At 33.7% G+C, this 15,507-nt stretch overlaps 1 protein-coding gene across 7 annotated transcripts in view; it reads left to right on the top strand.

Moving 5' to 3' along the window:
* Positions 1–9,357, top strand: part of LOC148622630 (putative G protein-coupled receptor No18) — a 90,201-nt gene extending 80,844 nt beyond the window's left edge. For all 7 annotated transcript variants that reach the window (XM_088572585.1, XM_088572588.1, XM_088572586.1 and 4 more), the window contains one exon: positions 3,406–9,357. In XM_088572585.1, the coding sequence (XP_088428711.1) occupies positions 4,041–5,435 (1,395 nt within the window). In that variant the 5' untranslated portion in view covers positions 3,406–4,040 and the 3' untranslated portion in view covers positions 5,436–9,357. The remainder of the gene's footprint in view (positions 1–3,405) is intronic.
* The last annotated feature ends 6,150 nt before the right edge of the window (positions 9,358–15,507 follow it).

Here is a 15,507-nt window from a genome sequence, read left to right as displayed (position 1 = left end):
AATTAAAGATATTGTTCATATGTCTTCCACCTGGTGGTTTGTACATGTTAGTTCTAATATACCTTAATAATGCATGATATTGTTCCAAACAGTTGTACCAGGCTTTGCATAAACATACCCAAATAAAAACATACAAATGATCAAGCCAAACGAAGCAGGTGTTCGCATTTAAGCTAATGACAAAGAGTGGTGTATACAAACTTAGATTCAGAGGCTAAGTAAAACTGGCATTTTAGCCGGCTATCACCCCTCCTTTCAAAGTGTCTGAATTCCCCCATGAGAAAGCAGAATGGAATCTCCTCCCATATTCGCTCCTGTATTTTAATCTAATTGGCAGTGAACTTGATTAAAATGTGTAAAAAAAGAGAAAAAGTGTGACAGATTTTTACATTGATTTATTAAATAATTTATGAACGAACAATGGAACATATGCGTGTACATGTACATATTTTTGTTTGCGTAAGTAAATATTCTCATTATCATTTTATGCATTTTTGTGATCATTAACTTTAAATTCTCTGGTAGTCCCGGATGAAGACGTGTGCGCTATATATATATATATGCATTGTAGCTATTAAAACTGTAATGTATCATTTTGTAATATTACAACTTGATTGCTCACAACCTTTTACTGTGCATACAAATGTATGTATAGTTGCCATTCTAAAGCGAGAACGTTGGAAGCTGGGTATTAAATATGCCGCGCGGCTTAAATTTCCTGAATGGAATAATTTAATATCCTTGCTATTTTGAGGGCTTTCGGTCGTATATGGAATATTTTAGGGTTACGTACGCTTATCCGTTTTTCTATACCAACTATGCAATATCTATCATAAACAGCTTTTGCCACTCTGAAACTATTTAAATGTCCGTATAATTTTTTTCACTTTAATTCGCACTGAAAATAATCAAGCTATTAAAAGATAAGACCCTTTTAAGTATTAATTTATTCCATGCAATAAACAAACTGAATTAGAATGAAATTAAGCAGTATAAAAATATCATAATTTAAGAGGACTGGCGACTCTCTCCCAATTTTCCTTTTCAACCTGTAGTGTCTTTTCCAGACAAATGCATATTAATTATGATCGTTTATGCCCTTTCTCAATTGTTAATTATGACATTCTCAAATTTCAATTCATACGAGGGATTAACGGACTTGGGTCTGATACTTCTGTAAATAGAAACTGGTTACAGGGTATAGCCTAATAGTGAAGCCGGACTCCTGACTTGCCGACATAACTACATATGTAGTCAATTTATTTGTTTTCTAGAGACCGATATGTCACCAAGTTCATTAGCTCGAATGTTCAGTACTTAGGTCGGGTTTTACTGGTGACCTCTTGACTTACTTGTGTGATCTGAAGCTAATTTGGCATCCACGCGATTTGTTGATACGTTTCCTACTATTATTAGGTTCATTGTTTTTTACCTATGCCTTTTCAAAACTTTGTCAAATATAGTCTAAAAGTTACGTCATTTCAGGTAAACGTATCTCCCTGCCTATTTCCGATAAACACATTTCCGGATCTCCATATCTACTTCCGGTAAATACGTTCCCTTGTCTCCCTTCCGTTTTTTATTTACTATACTTTGTGTTAGCTATCACTTTTCCGTCTAAAAGTGGAACAGCAACCTATAAGTATAGTAAAAGTTACATTTCTTTACGTGTAAGTTTTAATTTTAAGGAGTTTTTAATGATATTTTTCTTAAGGAGGATGTTGAATAAATCCAGTTTTGGCTCTAATTATCGATTCACCTTCATAGGGATAAGTAAAGATCGTTTGAATTCGATATTAAAAACCCAACACTATGGTTCATTGTTATATTGATAATATGATGAAGGTGAAACTTTTTAACACTCCCAAAGAAACATTAATAAAACAAATTTTTTGTCAGCTCTTATTTGATATGTTGTACCTTCAAATATGGTAAATTTTGTAATGATTTATATTTGCCCTAAAGCATTATACTAATTGTCATGGTCTGATATGTCTATTGGCCGAAATGTCCGGCATTCATAAAGAATTATTGGTTTTCGTGGTCCGAAATGTCTTTTGGTCGAATTTGTCCGGTACTGGTTAACATTATGGTTCTTAAAATTTGCGAAACGTCTCAAAAGATTTCTTTTATTGTATTTAGTTTCGCTGCATTCTGTTTCATTGAGTATAGTTTAATTATGTTTTTATTACGATTTGATTCAATTTATCTAATTGTTTCGTTTCAATTCTTTCTTTTATCGAATATTTTCGTTTCGCTTTGGTTCGTTTTCGTTTCACAATTTGTTTGACCGGAGAATTATTGGTAATATTGGTGACATAATTTTCGTAAACATCCGGGAGCCATACAGCAGACCTTATCTTGAAAAAACTATGATTTGATTTGTATATAATTATCGAAACTAGCAAATATTTTTCGAGACTGGTGTGGCGCTCAATCGCACATACACAAGTATACGCGAATGAAGCTGCCATTATGCTGTTTTTCAGCTCCTGAAAATGCAGGTACAAACCGGATATTGATGCTTTTGGTGGTGTCCGTATCTCCATGAGAGTAACATCGACAAGCCCAAGTTCACAATTAGAAAAACACTGTTTAATAAACATATAAGTGTCCTTTCTTATCTCTGCTGTATTTGTACATTGATTACCCTCATGCTTTTATGCTACTTTTGACGGATACGGATCACGCATACGAAAATCAATATAAGGGTACCAGCTTTCATGTACTTACTTATTCATTGTATAATTTGTATAATTTGGTCTGGACAATATAAAAAATTCATAGGACTGCATTTAAAATTACTGTCGAGGGAACTAATGTTATTCGTTAGCCAGTTAGTTTAATCGGTCAGTTCATTAGTGCTAAGCTGAGAGTGACCATCAATTACAAAAGTCAGACTTACTACAAATTTCCAAAGATCAGTGTTTGGAAACTCGTCTTGAAGATAATTCGTTATTCACGCCCTGAGAAATTAAAGCATTCAATCTTTGATGTTAACGAAGGAATATTAGCCTGTATTGAAGAATTTGTTTTATATTATTGATAGAAAAAAAATATGTAATATACAGGTTTCTTTAAAGATTTCTGTTTTTATGTGTAACTAATACTGGATTTGTAAAAGTAGTTTAGTATTGCAGACCAGTACAAATCGCAACTAATTAAATGTTATTTATTGGACTACAATATATACAAGTTTGACTAGAAACTCCTGTTTTCTAGTCCATGTACTTCAATCTTTTGTGTAGAGAACATAAGGTAACTTATCTCGTTGATACTGTTATTGTTGTGTATTGTTTTATTTTTTTCACTTAGTGTATGATCATAATGTTTGTTTAGGGTTTCGAAAATGTCCACCTTTCCCTTGCCCAAAAATTAAGCAATTAAACCATTTTCTATTTTCAGGTTCTGATATGCTTGAGGAATTAAATTACGATCATCGACCGACTTCGTTCCTATCCCATGCGTACCTGTAGCGCCTACCTGAATGGGAGGATTTAATGAATTACGGACTTAATACCATTTGTGAATATTACTCCACACGTGGGTGCACATAGAAAACATGTAGTCTGTCGTGGCTTTATTTTGGAGAATTAAAGTATTTCTTGAGAGTAACTATTAAGGGATGAATTATCGAATACATTAATAAGGATTATAACAAGCAGATTATAAACAGCACTAACAAATAACTCCAAGTTGGATAAAAAACAAGGAATATATTCTCTTTGAAGAAATTGGCAGTGTAGATAACGGCTATATCTAAGTTGTGTTTTTGGAGATTTCTTACAAATTGAATTAAGATTCTTTTCAGTTTTCTGCATATTTCGTGAAATGGTGCCAATTCTTGACCTTGTGATTTACAACAAACATTATGAGTGATTAAGGTTCGTAACATTGTAGCAGAAAGCAATAATCGACCTGACCGTCCGAATTTACCGAAACTGGGGACATTATTAAAGGACTATTCAAAATTATATGTGTCAAAACATAATGTGACGCTGTGAATTTTAGGCAATTATATATTTTGTTATTCCACAGAAATGAGTGCGAATATCTCGGAGAGTATATCGTATGAAATTCTGCATTCTAATGCTAGCAACTTGACTATAGGTCAGTTTGGCTCAGTAACCTCAGCTGTTCCAACAAATGATTCAGGGGCTAATTCGTCGGGTCCGCCTGGTCCGTTTTATAAACCATGGGAACAAGCTTTAGTGACGACTGTGCTTGTGTTATTAATATTAGGAACTATAGTAGGCAACTGTTTGGTGTGTATAGCTGTTGGAATTGTAAAGAAACTACAAACCCCTTCAAATCTTTTGATTCTGTCTCTAGCTGTTTCGGATTTGCTTGTTGCTGTTCTTGTGATGCCATTTGTGACAATACAACAGGTTTTAGGCTACTGGCCCCTCGGAGACGATATCTGTGCATTATTCACGTCCTTAGATGTTATTCTATGTACTGCTTCCATTTTGAATTTGTGTATGATAAGCGTTGACCGTTATTTCGTAATAACACGCCCTTTCAAATATGCAATGAAACGGACACCGAAACGAATGGGGATAATGATTGTAGGGGTGTGGTGTTCGTCTGTTCTGATTTCTTTACCTCCATTATTTGGATGGAAAGATGACCCGCCGGAATGGACATGCATAATCAGTCAGAACTTAGGTTACCAAATCTATGCAACGTTGGGTGCCTTTTACGTTCCTCTGTTTGTAATGTTAGCAGTGTATTATAAGATTTGGCGCGTTTCATCCCGGTTGGCGAAGAAGGAAAACACGAATCAGTTAGGAAGTATTGATCGAGGACAAAACAATGTATATTATCCCAATAGTGTCAAGAAACATTCTCTTACGGAAAGTGGTACTGTTTTGCCAAATGGAAATGTAAGAAACGGTCATCATAATGACAAAGAAGATGACGAAAGTGTAGAGATGCTGGCAAAAAGTTCTGCTTCAATTCATAAGCGAAGATTTACAATTCGGAACTTTTTGCCGACAAGACGTCGATCTTCTGGTCATAAAGATTCAAAGGCCATAAAAACATTGGGAATTATTATGGGAGGTTTTACAGCCTGTTGGTTACCGTTTTTTATTCTTGCCGTTATAAGGCCTTTCGTTGGTGATGATGCTATTCCAATTGTGATACTAAGTGTCTTTAATTGGTTAGGATATTTTAATTCATTTTTGAACCCTGTTATATACGCTAGATTCAACAGGGACTTTAGGACTCCCTTTAAGGAAATTTTATGCTTGCGTTGCAGGGGAATTAATGTGAGAATTCGCTCCGAGAGTTATGTAGAACAATATGGTCCCGACTTACGGCACCGAGAATGTTTGCGTCCGCCTACCTCTTCAGTCGTACGTTACGACAGCCAAGGACGGACCGAAGTTCATCTTGGGAATGGTTCAACACCATCTGAGAGTAAAGTATGATAAAACCAACTCAAAGACACGTTTTGAAATTCCAAGTATCTTCTTGCCTCTGGTCATAGTTTGCCCAAATGAGCATAAGTCATGAGACGAAGATGCACTTAGACACAGGTACATATGTACTGGTTATCTCACTAAACCCTTTGGTACGGGTTGTGATTTTCTGTCTCACCAGAGAACGTTGGTCGTGGTTTTTGTGACCATGCGGTTCACCAATTTTGCAACTGTGATATAACTTAGGAGAGAAGTCTTACAAGCTGTTGTTTAATCCATTGTATGATTAGAATGACTGTGATAAACCATGATAATACTTTGAACCATGTCGAATTTATACACTTAAAAGCTGTATAAACATTTATACAAAGTTTCGTAACACATTTCAGGTTGTCGCATAAACTTCCAGGTGTATGATAGTACTTCTAGGACATGTTCCTACTATAAAGTAAATGTGTTTTTTGTAAATCAACTTACCTAGTACGCTTTGGTACATATATGTTGATCCTTACTTCATTTGTAACTAACATTTGTAAAATTGTTTTAGTACGTGATATGTTAGTAATTTATGACCCCAGGAATGTGTTACTGAAATCCTGCACGGTACTTTGCATTTACACTTAATTCAGTCGTTGACGGAGGGACGGATTTTGAATCCATTTTGTACATTTTGCTGTCTCTATGATTTTTGCTGTCGTATTTTTTTCATAGGAAGCTGTAATTTTATAATCAATATTTACTGCTGTATATGATGCTGCTGAAAAGGTAAAACACTGCTTTTAGAATTAATGTGATTTAACCGTTCTAAAACCATTAACTGTCCATCTTTAAAAAAAAAACATTGTGCACAATAAGTTTTCATAAGTTTTGTTCATGCCAATTTATCAAGTTGAATATTATGTCAGTATCTACAGACATATGGTGTGTAATATTTTATATTATTGTCATTCATTATTGAAGACAAAACCGTGTTTAAATATTTAAAAGCTGCCTTCTTAAGCTACATGTACTATTAATATATTATGGATAACATGTGTATACGTAAGACACAATGTGGTATCCACTGAAATGTTTCTCTATATTTATCCGTTTTTAAGCCTCTTTTCACTATCAATTTAAAGTCTTAAACACAAATTTTTAAATATTTTTATAATGATTTTAGCAATCTAACCGGGTCGGTCGACCTTATTGTGCCTGTAAGCAAGAAATTAAATTTTGAAAATTTAAGTTTTTAAATGCGCTTAGATCACATGCCTTTTGGTGAATACACTCTTAAACAATTAGAAATAGAAATAAAATAACAAGAAATTTCTTGAAGGAAGGAGCTGTGATTGCATCATCAATATTTTCTTATTGAATTTCACATAATATTTCTGTTTTTAACTCAGCTGTGAAAACACATAAAGTTGTCAGCAGTTTTCTGTTTTTCAATGTTTTTATTATTTATAAACAAACAAGAAGACCGTCCACTTTGCTTGTTATGTAAAGGACGACTTTATTACTATCGATGAATAAATAATCCGGACTAATCATTTACATTGAACGAAGGAGCAATTGAATAAAGCATTGATTAATAATCCCCTACTTCTTGTGTAATAATTTGCAATTTATTAAATTCCTATAAGTTTATCGCTTCTTTATTGGATATTATTTCCGAACAATTAGTTTTAATGACCAAAATCTCGAATCAGGGAATATCCATTAAGCGTTGGTTTATTTTCGAATTATATGACAATAAGCTTGCCGACGTGACGCCTAGACTATCTGTGTAACATCACAATTTTGTTCATTTTAAACCGTATTTCATATTTTTAACGAAAATAAAAAAAAATCGCATCCATGCAGTCAAAGGGAGATAACTTCAAATAATTTACATAATACGCATGCAAAAATCATAGAGATTGTACACTATTTATTACTTTTTTTTAAATGCAGCGAAGCTGTTTATTTTCATTTTACTGCTGAAAGAAATGCAAATGAATAATGCCATAATTTGTAAATAGATAAAATCAGCATGTAACTACATGTATCATATTTTACATTTTTAACAGGGATTGTGTAACACGAAATTACCATTCAAGAAATCCATTAAACAAACTTTTACATTATCATACAACCATGTTGTACGATTTGCAACCCTATTATATATCCTAGATCAATTTGTTTTAAATTTGGATACTAAAGGTGTGTGTAACTTTTTGAATGGTATTCCTACATATGTAATTAAACGGTGATAACTTTTTAACAATAATGACCAAATTTTAGATACCCGCACCATGTTCAATTGAGGGGTATTCTGTTCATATTAAAAATTGTACATACAATAACCATGTGCTACCAGTATTCAAATAGTATCTGTAGAATTTTTGAATTTTTTTTTAAAAATTCGAGGTACATATATAGTGGATATCAACAAATACTCAAGTATAATAGACATTAAGTTCTTACAGATAGAACAGTGGTATCTAATAAGTTGTAACCTAGTTTTATTAGACTAAGTGCTCAGTCATTACCTGTATTTATTTTGTTAATTTGGATTGTTTGTTGACGCTTTTTTTTTTAATTTAATCTTGTTTTTGCTGTTAATTCATTCTTGCCGTAGCTGTAATTTACCATAGAACAAACAGTATTTATTGCTGTAGCTACAAGTAGTTGGACAGATTTTGTGTTCAGGACAAGAAGAAGGAGAGTTTTACTTTAATCCAATCTCTACCAAAACTGCATAATCCATGACCGCATTATCTCTTCCTCTGTAAAACAGTATATTTCTTGTTATCGTATTGAAATGATGAGCCAACCATCGAAATTAATTAATTTTTTTTTTAATTTGTTTTAATTTTTTTTTGACAATTAGTTATGTACCCAAAACAAGTTTATTGAAGATATTCTGGATTTGTGAATTTTAAATTTTGTGAACCGGAAGCAACTTTAAGCAGAGTAAAGATCACTATTTCAAACGTAACCAAACAGGCATTTCAACATCCGTTTAACGTGAACATGAACCATTTCAATTAAACGTTAAATCAACGTTGAAGTTGAGTTTTGTTGCATGTGAAGGTTTACACAACGTTGACCTCAAGTTATGACCTCCAACGCTTTTTCCAACTTTCGAACGATGAACAAATGTTTAGGTTTTGGTTGTATAATTTTGTTATTTTTGTAAAGATTGCCTTAAAGATAAAATTGCTTACCAATTCGTATAAATTAAATAGTTATTTGACGTAATTTTTAGGTCTATGTTGCTTAATATAAGATATATTTTACACGTACTACATGTAGTTGTAGGTTTTGATACATTTGCTCACACTAATTTATTTTCTAGTCGTCCAGTTTGATGACATCTTTATTAGAACTATAATTGTATTCAATGCTATCAATCTTTCACGTTTTCATCTCTGCATACATAAGATTCGGTACATTCTGAGTCCAATTTCCTCATACAAACCTTCAAGTCTATAGAAATAATCAATTATTCTCCAGAACAAGGGAGATACTTACTCATTAGAATTTCACCTGTCAATCACATGTATTGCAAGAGAAAGTGCTATAAAATTTAAAAGTTTAAGTTGAAATTACAAAACATTATCTTCCCTTCTCCATGTTCTTTATTTTCGTTTTTTTTATTGCACTATTATCATGCCGATCATAAATCCAGAATACTCGTAAGCAGTTGAAACGTTCTTTGGTCGTTTTCGGTCTCAAGGCCTGACGGACAAGTCCGAATAATGTATTTACTGAATCTTCAACGTCATCAGAATATGCATTTATAGTACATTCAGAGAGTCATGGCTAGATGATGTTAGTTGGTTGTAAACATTGATTGTTAAAATATTATTTTTGTAAAAATATGAATTTAGCGCATTGTTCATTATGGCAACGTGAATTTTACGTTCATGTACTTCTTGAGCATAATAAATTACGATTAATATTACATGACTTTGTTAATAATGACATATATGGCAGTGTCTTATGGGTAGGAATGATTGGTTGAATGTAAATGTAAAATGCCCTTTAAAAACAACTTCTACGAACTGAATGAAACTACATAGTAAAAGAGCGGCTCAGACACCAACAAAAGCTTGGATTATTGAGCATGCTCATGCTTCCCGCACACCCCCCTTAAAAAAAAGACAAAGTGTCATATCATACCTAGTTCATAGAAAAATCAGAAAAATCTGTATTTGTGGCGGCCATATATTTTACAAATCTTGTTCAGCTTGTTTTTCTTTAAACGAAAATTTGACAGAAGTTAGTGGTGGCGTTATCAGAGTGGTTAATTACATAAATTTTCTGTATCATATACATAATGAAGGGAGACTTGTAGCAAGTCTTGCCAAGACCATATACAAACAAATTACAAGTTAATTAATAACGAAAATTAAGAGTTGCATAATGACACATAGTTCTGATGATACTGACTTATATGATGAGGAAGTTAATCTAAGATATCATATTATGATATTTGCTGCTGATCATCGTCGACATTTAGTAAAACATTTGCATTTTGGCTAACAGAGAAAAAATACGTGACACATCAAAGGAAGGGCAGGACTGGTTCTGCTTCCTTGTGCTAGGTAACATTAGCTTATAATGTAACCAACTGTTGTCAAGGCTCAATTCAACTTAACTTCAACATTTATAATCTTTTCAATATTGACTATGTGAAACCTACATGTATCACAGTGGAGGTTATTCGTCGTTTCTTATTGGTTAAAGAAGATAATAATTCATAATATGATGCTGTCAATCACAAGGTTAATACAAATGAAACAAACTGAATAGCGGAGTTATTCAGTCGTAAAACCGAAGGATCTTCGTATCTAAAAATGAAATCGAGACAAAAACTTGCATTGAAAATATTTACAATTTTTTAAAATTGTTTACTAGGACAACGTCCAGAATTCACACTCACCTGAGAACATATCAAAGGATGTCTTACATCTACAATAATCAAAACGGGAATCAGCTTTTACTTACAAGTACAATAAAACTACAACTCAGCAGACATGCAAGAGTGCATTTTTAAGTCGCCGACCGCGAAATGGCGGTGACATATTTTTCTTATAGTTTCTTCTTCTTCTTCCTCTTCTTCTTCTTCTCATTATTATTATTTTAATTCTCCTGTCATAAAAATTTTGAAAGTGTCTTTTTCTCAAACTTTTTCTCAAAAGGTACACATCTGATTGAGATGAAACTTCACAGGAAATTTGAGCTATTCTTTGAAGGATGCCGAAGTCTAAAAATGTTCCAGTTGCCGCCATTTTTTTTTTTTCAAAGTGGCTGCCGGACTGAACGTATCCATTTTTTACACCGGAAGTTGAAACTCATATATCTCGAAAATTGCTGATCAGAATTTGACCGAACTTGGTATGTATATTAAGCTCAATGATCCCAACAAAATCCCCCGAAAAATCGAGTGAGTCTCGGCCGCCATTTTCAAAATGGTCAATGAAAACATCCAAACTGAATCGAATGTCATATTTTTTTTAATACAAAACGTTCTGATTGAAAAAGTTGTAAGTACATGTTAAGATGTAAGCGTCACATTGACCATTTATTCATGACCATGAAAAATGTTCTGACACTATTTACATGTACGTTGTTTTCAAGTGAGACACCAGAAGTCAAATTTCAATTTTATACCCACAAAAGCATTTCAAAATCTAATTTTTAAACCATCTTTTGAAATTTTTTCAAAAACGTTATGTAATTAAATGATAGAGAATCGTTTTGAAAAATAGTCTCTGAATTTTAAGAGCAACAATTTACCAAACAAAAGCTACAGTTGACTTGCATAATAAGCAAATAGTTCATGATGCTTAGGGTCATATGGCAATGTACATAAGCGTAGCTGAGGTCCGTTAGTTTTTTTTTCGGCGACCAACCTGTCCATATATTGCAATTTGACATGAAATACATGTATCATGAACTACTTGCTATATTATACTTCTTTGATATAGTTTACTCTGGATCATCTGGATTTGGATTAACTGTGGGCTAGTATCAATGGATTTATCTTTGATTGGTTGATTGTTGGGGTTTAACGCCCGAGCAGTAATATTTCAGCTATTTGTAGGCGATGAACGTGAAATGGATGATAAAATGAACATGAAATGATAATGAAATGAAATATTGGATGGGACGGAAGGATAATGGAGTTGACAAATATTGATTCTACTGGAAATAGGAAGAGGTGGGTAGGGTCGGGCAATTTCGCCTCCTGTGGCGGAGCCCTATGGTTTCTTCTCCGGGAGAATACCACAGAAGAGTTCTTTAACGTGCGAGGAAGGTGATATCTTTCCCAATATGTTGCACCACCATGTTTTGCGGTCAGGTTTTCTGTATTACGGCCTGACGACCCCAGCATGAAACATGTCAGGGGTACCCCATTCCACCAACTGGGGCGCACAACCCAGTTGCTCCGAGGGCTGAGCGCCTAGCCCCCAGCTAGGTTTCTGAGCACTATTTGGTCGCCTTTTACGGCAAGCGTTGCGCTGCTGCGGGTCTATTCTTTTGACATCTGGACCTGCACGGGGCGGATTCAGCCTTAAAGTCCTTCATATACCGGTATTGTAATTTTGTATATCGTCGGCGGTGTCCGTGTCGTCGTCGTCGTCCATATATACTTGGTTTTCATGCGATGATATAGTAATTGTTGACCAAATATTATGAATTTTGATATGAATTTACTGACCACTAAAGGAAGGCTCATATTTAATTTGGTGTTTATGGCCACTACCATTTTAAAATAAAGACCAACAAGGATAAAAAAAGGGGTCATATTAAAACCCATGTAGAATGTTTGTTTTTCTTCCGATTTTGATTATTCTGTTTTGATTGTGTTCTTTATTTAATTCTGGTTAGCAATTTTATCTGCAGATTTGGTGATTTTTTTTACTGTTTTCGAGTAATATGGTGTCAAAGGGGTCATATCTCCAAAAATTCGACTTTTTAAAATTTTTTGGTCAGATTTCATCTTTTTATTGGATTCGTTATGAAAATTCCTGCCTGTATTTTTCATTCAGATATCGGATACGTGTATGTCTTATGGTTTTCGAGTTATACGGATCAAAGGGGCAACACCACACCCCCCCCCCAAAAAAAAAAAAAAATCGACTTTTTCTATTTTTGGTAAATCAAGCATTCATAAAATACCGAAAATTCTCCATACATGGGCGCTACAGTTGTACAATTTATTAGAAGTATTTGAATGACACAGATTCTTCATACCTGGATTTGAAGAGTACATGTATTATTTCCTTTCTGTATCTACAAAAATGAACTGTGACTACCCTGAATGTCTCAACTGGTAATGTTACAAATCTGGTAACTTTTTTATTTGTTCAAGTGGAACTTTTTTTTTTAATTTACAGAGGCCTAATACACTAGACATTTTTTGTAATATCCATATCTAATTTCTCTATCAAATAATTCATATTATCAACTAAAAGGGTTTTTTATCTATAGCTACAGCATGTACTACAAGTATAATGCATGGTTTTCAAGATAAAAGTTGAAGAACCCTGTCTTTGTTCCCAACACCCGTAATAACTTGAAGACCCTTCCACTAATTTGAAAAAAAAAAGATAATTGTGTTATTCGACCAAGAAACAAAATTCTGTCACAATGATTTGACACTGTCATCCCTGTTGCCAATGCATGTTATTTGACACTTAGTTCCATGTAATAAATACATGTAATTAGATTATTAGTTACTCAAGTTTTCAAATAAAAAAGGAAGGTTGGTATTGATTTTGGGAGATATGGTCTCAACCATTAGGGAATTAAGGCAAAAAGCAAGCATTTATTAAAATTATGCTACATTACATGAAACTCAAATAAAATAATGCATGTCTCGATTATTGCTCTCCAATTTGCTATACCACTAAAGCTAGACCGGTATTGATGGTTAAGATTTGCTATACCACTAAAGCTAGACCGGTATTGATGGTTAAGATTTGCTATACCACTAAAGCTAGACCGGTATTGATGGTTAAGATTTGAACCCTTAAGGATTTATGGACCAAAAAAGGGTCAGAAACAAGCATTATCCTGATTTCTGAAAAAGTTACATGTAAGTATTATTCACATGATGCTACATGAATGGCCAACCCGTAGTTAAAACAATAATAAAATTGAGTTTCTTAATTATAAGCAGATAGGGACTATATTTCTAAACTAACGGACCGAGGTAGTTTGATAGTCAAACATGTTTGTTAATTGCCTTTTCTTTTTTACAATACAATATATAAATTCCAAAATTCAATAATGTACATTTGATGCCAAATTTATGTCGGACAGTTATGTATATATAAGTGAATCCTTTACTCCGAGAAAGTAATTCATAGTATCAATGCACAACATCAAGGAAATAGCAGGACTAATTAGTAAGAGATTATTTCTCATTCCGGATAACTTGGATGAAAAGGATTAAAGCAAGGAAGTTTCCTTAACATACAACCAGAAATTTGTAGATTTAGGTCACAGTATTATGATAAAATCAAAGGTTATTTTTTCAAGTTTTATCAGTTAATAGTTTTACTATTTTATTACTTACATAGAAAATATTGAAAGATACCCTACACTGATTCGCCTTCGACGGTTTTACATACATGTATGTGTCTGAACATGTACACAACACCTTTTTTTTAAGAGCTTATAAACTTAAAACCAGTTTGCATTCAATATTTTAAGAAATTATTACACAACTATTTACATCCGTATAAATAAATGAATGATTATTTGTGTAATTATTTTCATGATAAATTGAACCTTGCGTATTATGTTCTATTATGTTAGGAATGAGAAAAAAAAGAAATGAATACTTTAGATTGTCATCGATATTGTACGATCATATTATTCCTATCATGACAAGTTCCTACTGTCGTCGATAATTCACAAGATGTGACCATTATGATTTAAGGAAAGCAAAAGATAATCACCTTCCTGGATCTCAGATGCACAGTTCGTGCACCAACTTCTGATGAATAAAGATTTCTATGTGGCTTGCGCTATCTTTGTTGCAATATACCAACATCTGCAGCTTGTTGAGCTTATATTTCACAGCTGATCCGTAACTGTCGTACATGTTATTTATACAATGACTTTTAGGATATGGTCAATGGTTCAGCCTTTAATAATATTAATCATCAGTGTAAAAGTTTTATGTTTGTCATCACATGATCACAAAATTTGATTTACCGACATAAGCAAATATCTATCAAACAAGACAAAAGATCTGTAAGTCTTACCGGATTCACAACTCCAAAAACTTTAAGCTTAACTGATGAGTCTCACAGCTTTTTTTGCTAGATAGTACCACTCGGTTAATATCTCTGCTTGGTTGATTTTCCACCTAAGAAATTATTATCCAAGTAGCCCTTAACCATTAAAAAAAAACACACACACACACCTGGTTGATGGATTTTCTCTCTGAGAAACTATTATCCCAGCAGGCCTTAAGTCATGAAACACACACACTTAAAACGGAGATACAAATAGCTGCTGGAACGTCACTGCAGTCAAGCATGTTCCATTTTGCTGACTGTATGGCCATGCAGGGAATCGCCCTGGATACGTCAGAACCCAGTGTTAAGATCTAGATTTATCCGGCGGATAAAGATTTTTTCATTGGATAAGTATTATGCAAATCTTTACAAACTTTCCAGTGGATAGTGTTTGGACAACCGGGCCAAGGTGCATCTCCAACATTACCGGACGTGATACTTTCTCAAGTGAACAATTCAAGCCAGGAATCTATTACTAATCACTAGGGTATATTTCAAAATGCTTTATTAAAAATTGTAAAACTGCAACATTTGACGGCTACTTTACAAACAATCTGAATAAAAAATCACACGCTACCACAAGTTATGACGACTTGAACTGCACTTCGAGAAGGTTGACTTTTGCTACAGATAGGCTTAGTGTGGTCTTTTTATGTTGAAAAATAAAGAAAGGGTTAAATCGTTTACTCTGGACTTGACTCTTTTAGCAACTCGGCGATTGTTTCTAGAAAAAACAGAGGACGCTTACCCTACCGGTGCACCTGGTCCATGCTCCCAGTTTTTAGTGGAGTCCG

Source organism: Perna viridis, chromosome 3 (assembly GCF_037379345.1).
Source record: "Perna viridis isolate PV_CMFRI_1.1 ecotype Kerala chromosome 3, ASM3737934v1, whole genome shotgun sequence".
Taxonomy (NCBI): domain Eukaryota; kingdom Metazoa; phylum Mollusca; class Bivalvia; order Mytilida; family Mytilidae; genus Perna; species Perna viridis.
This window is presented reverse-complemented; position numbering and strand designations above follow the sequence as displayed.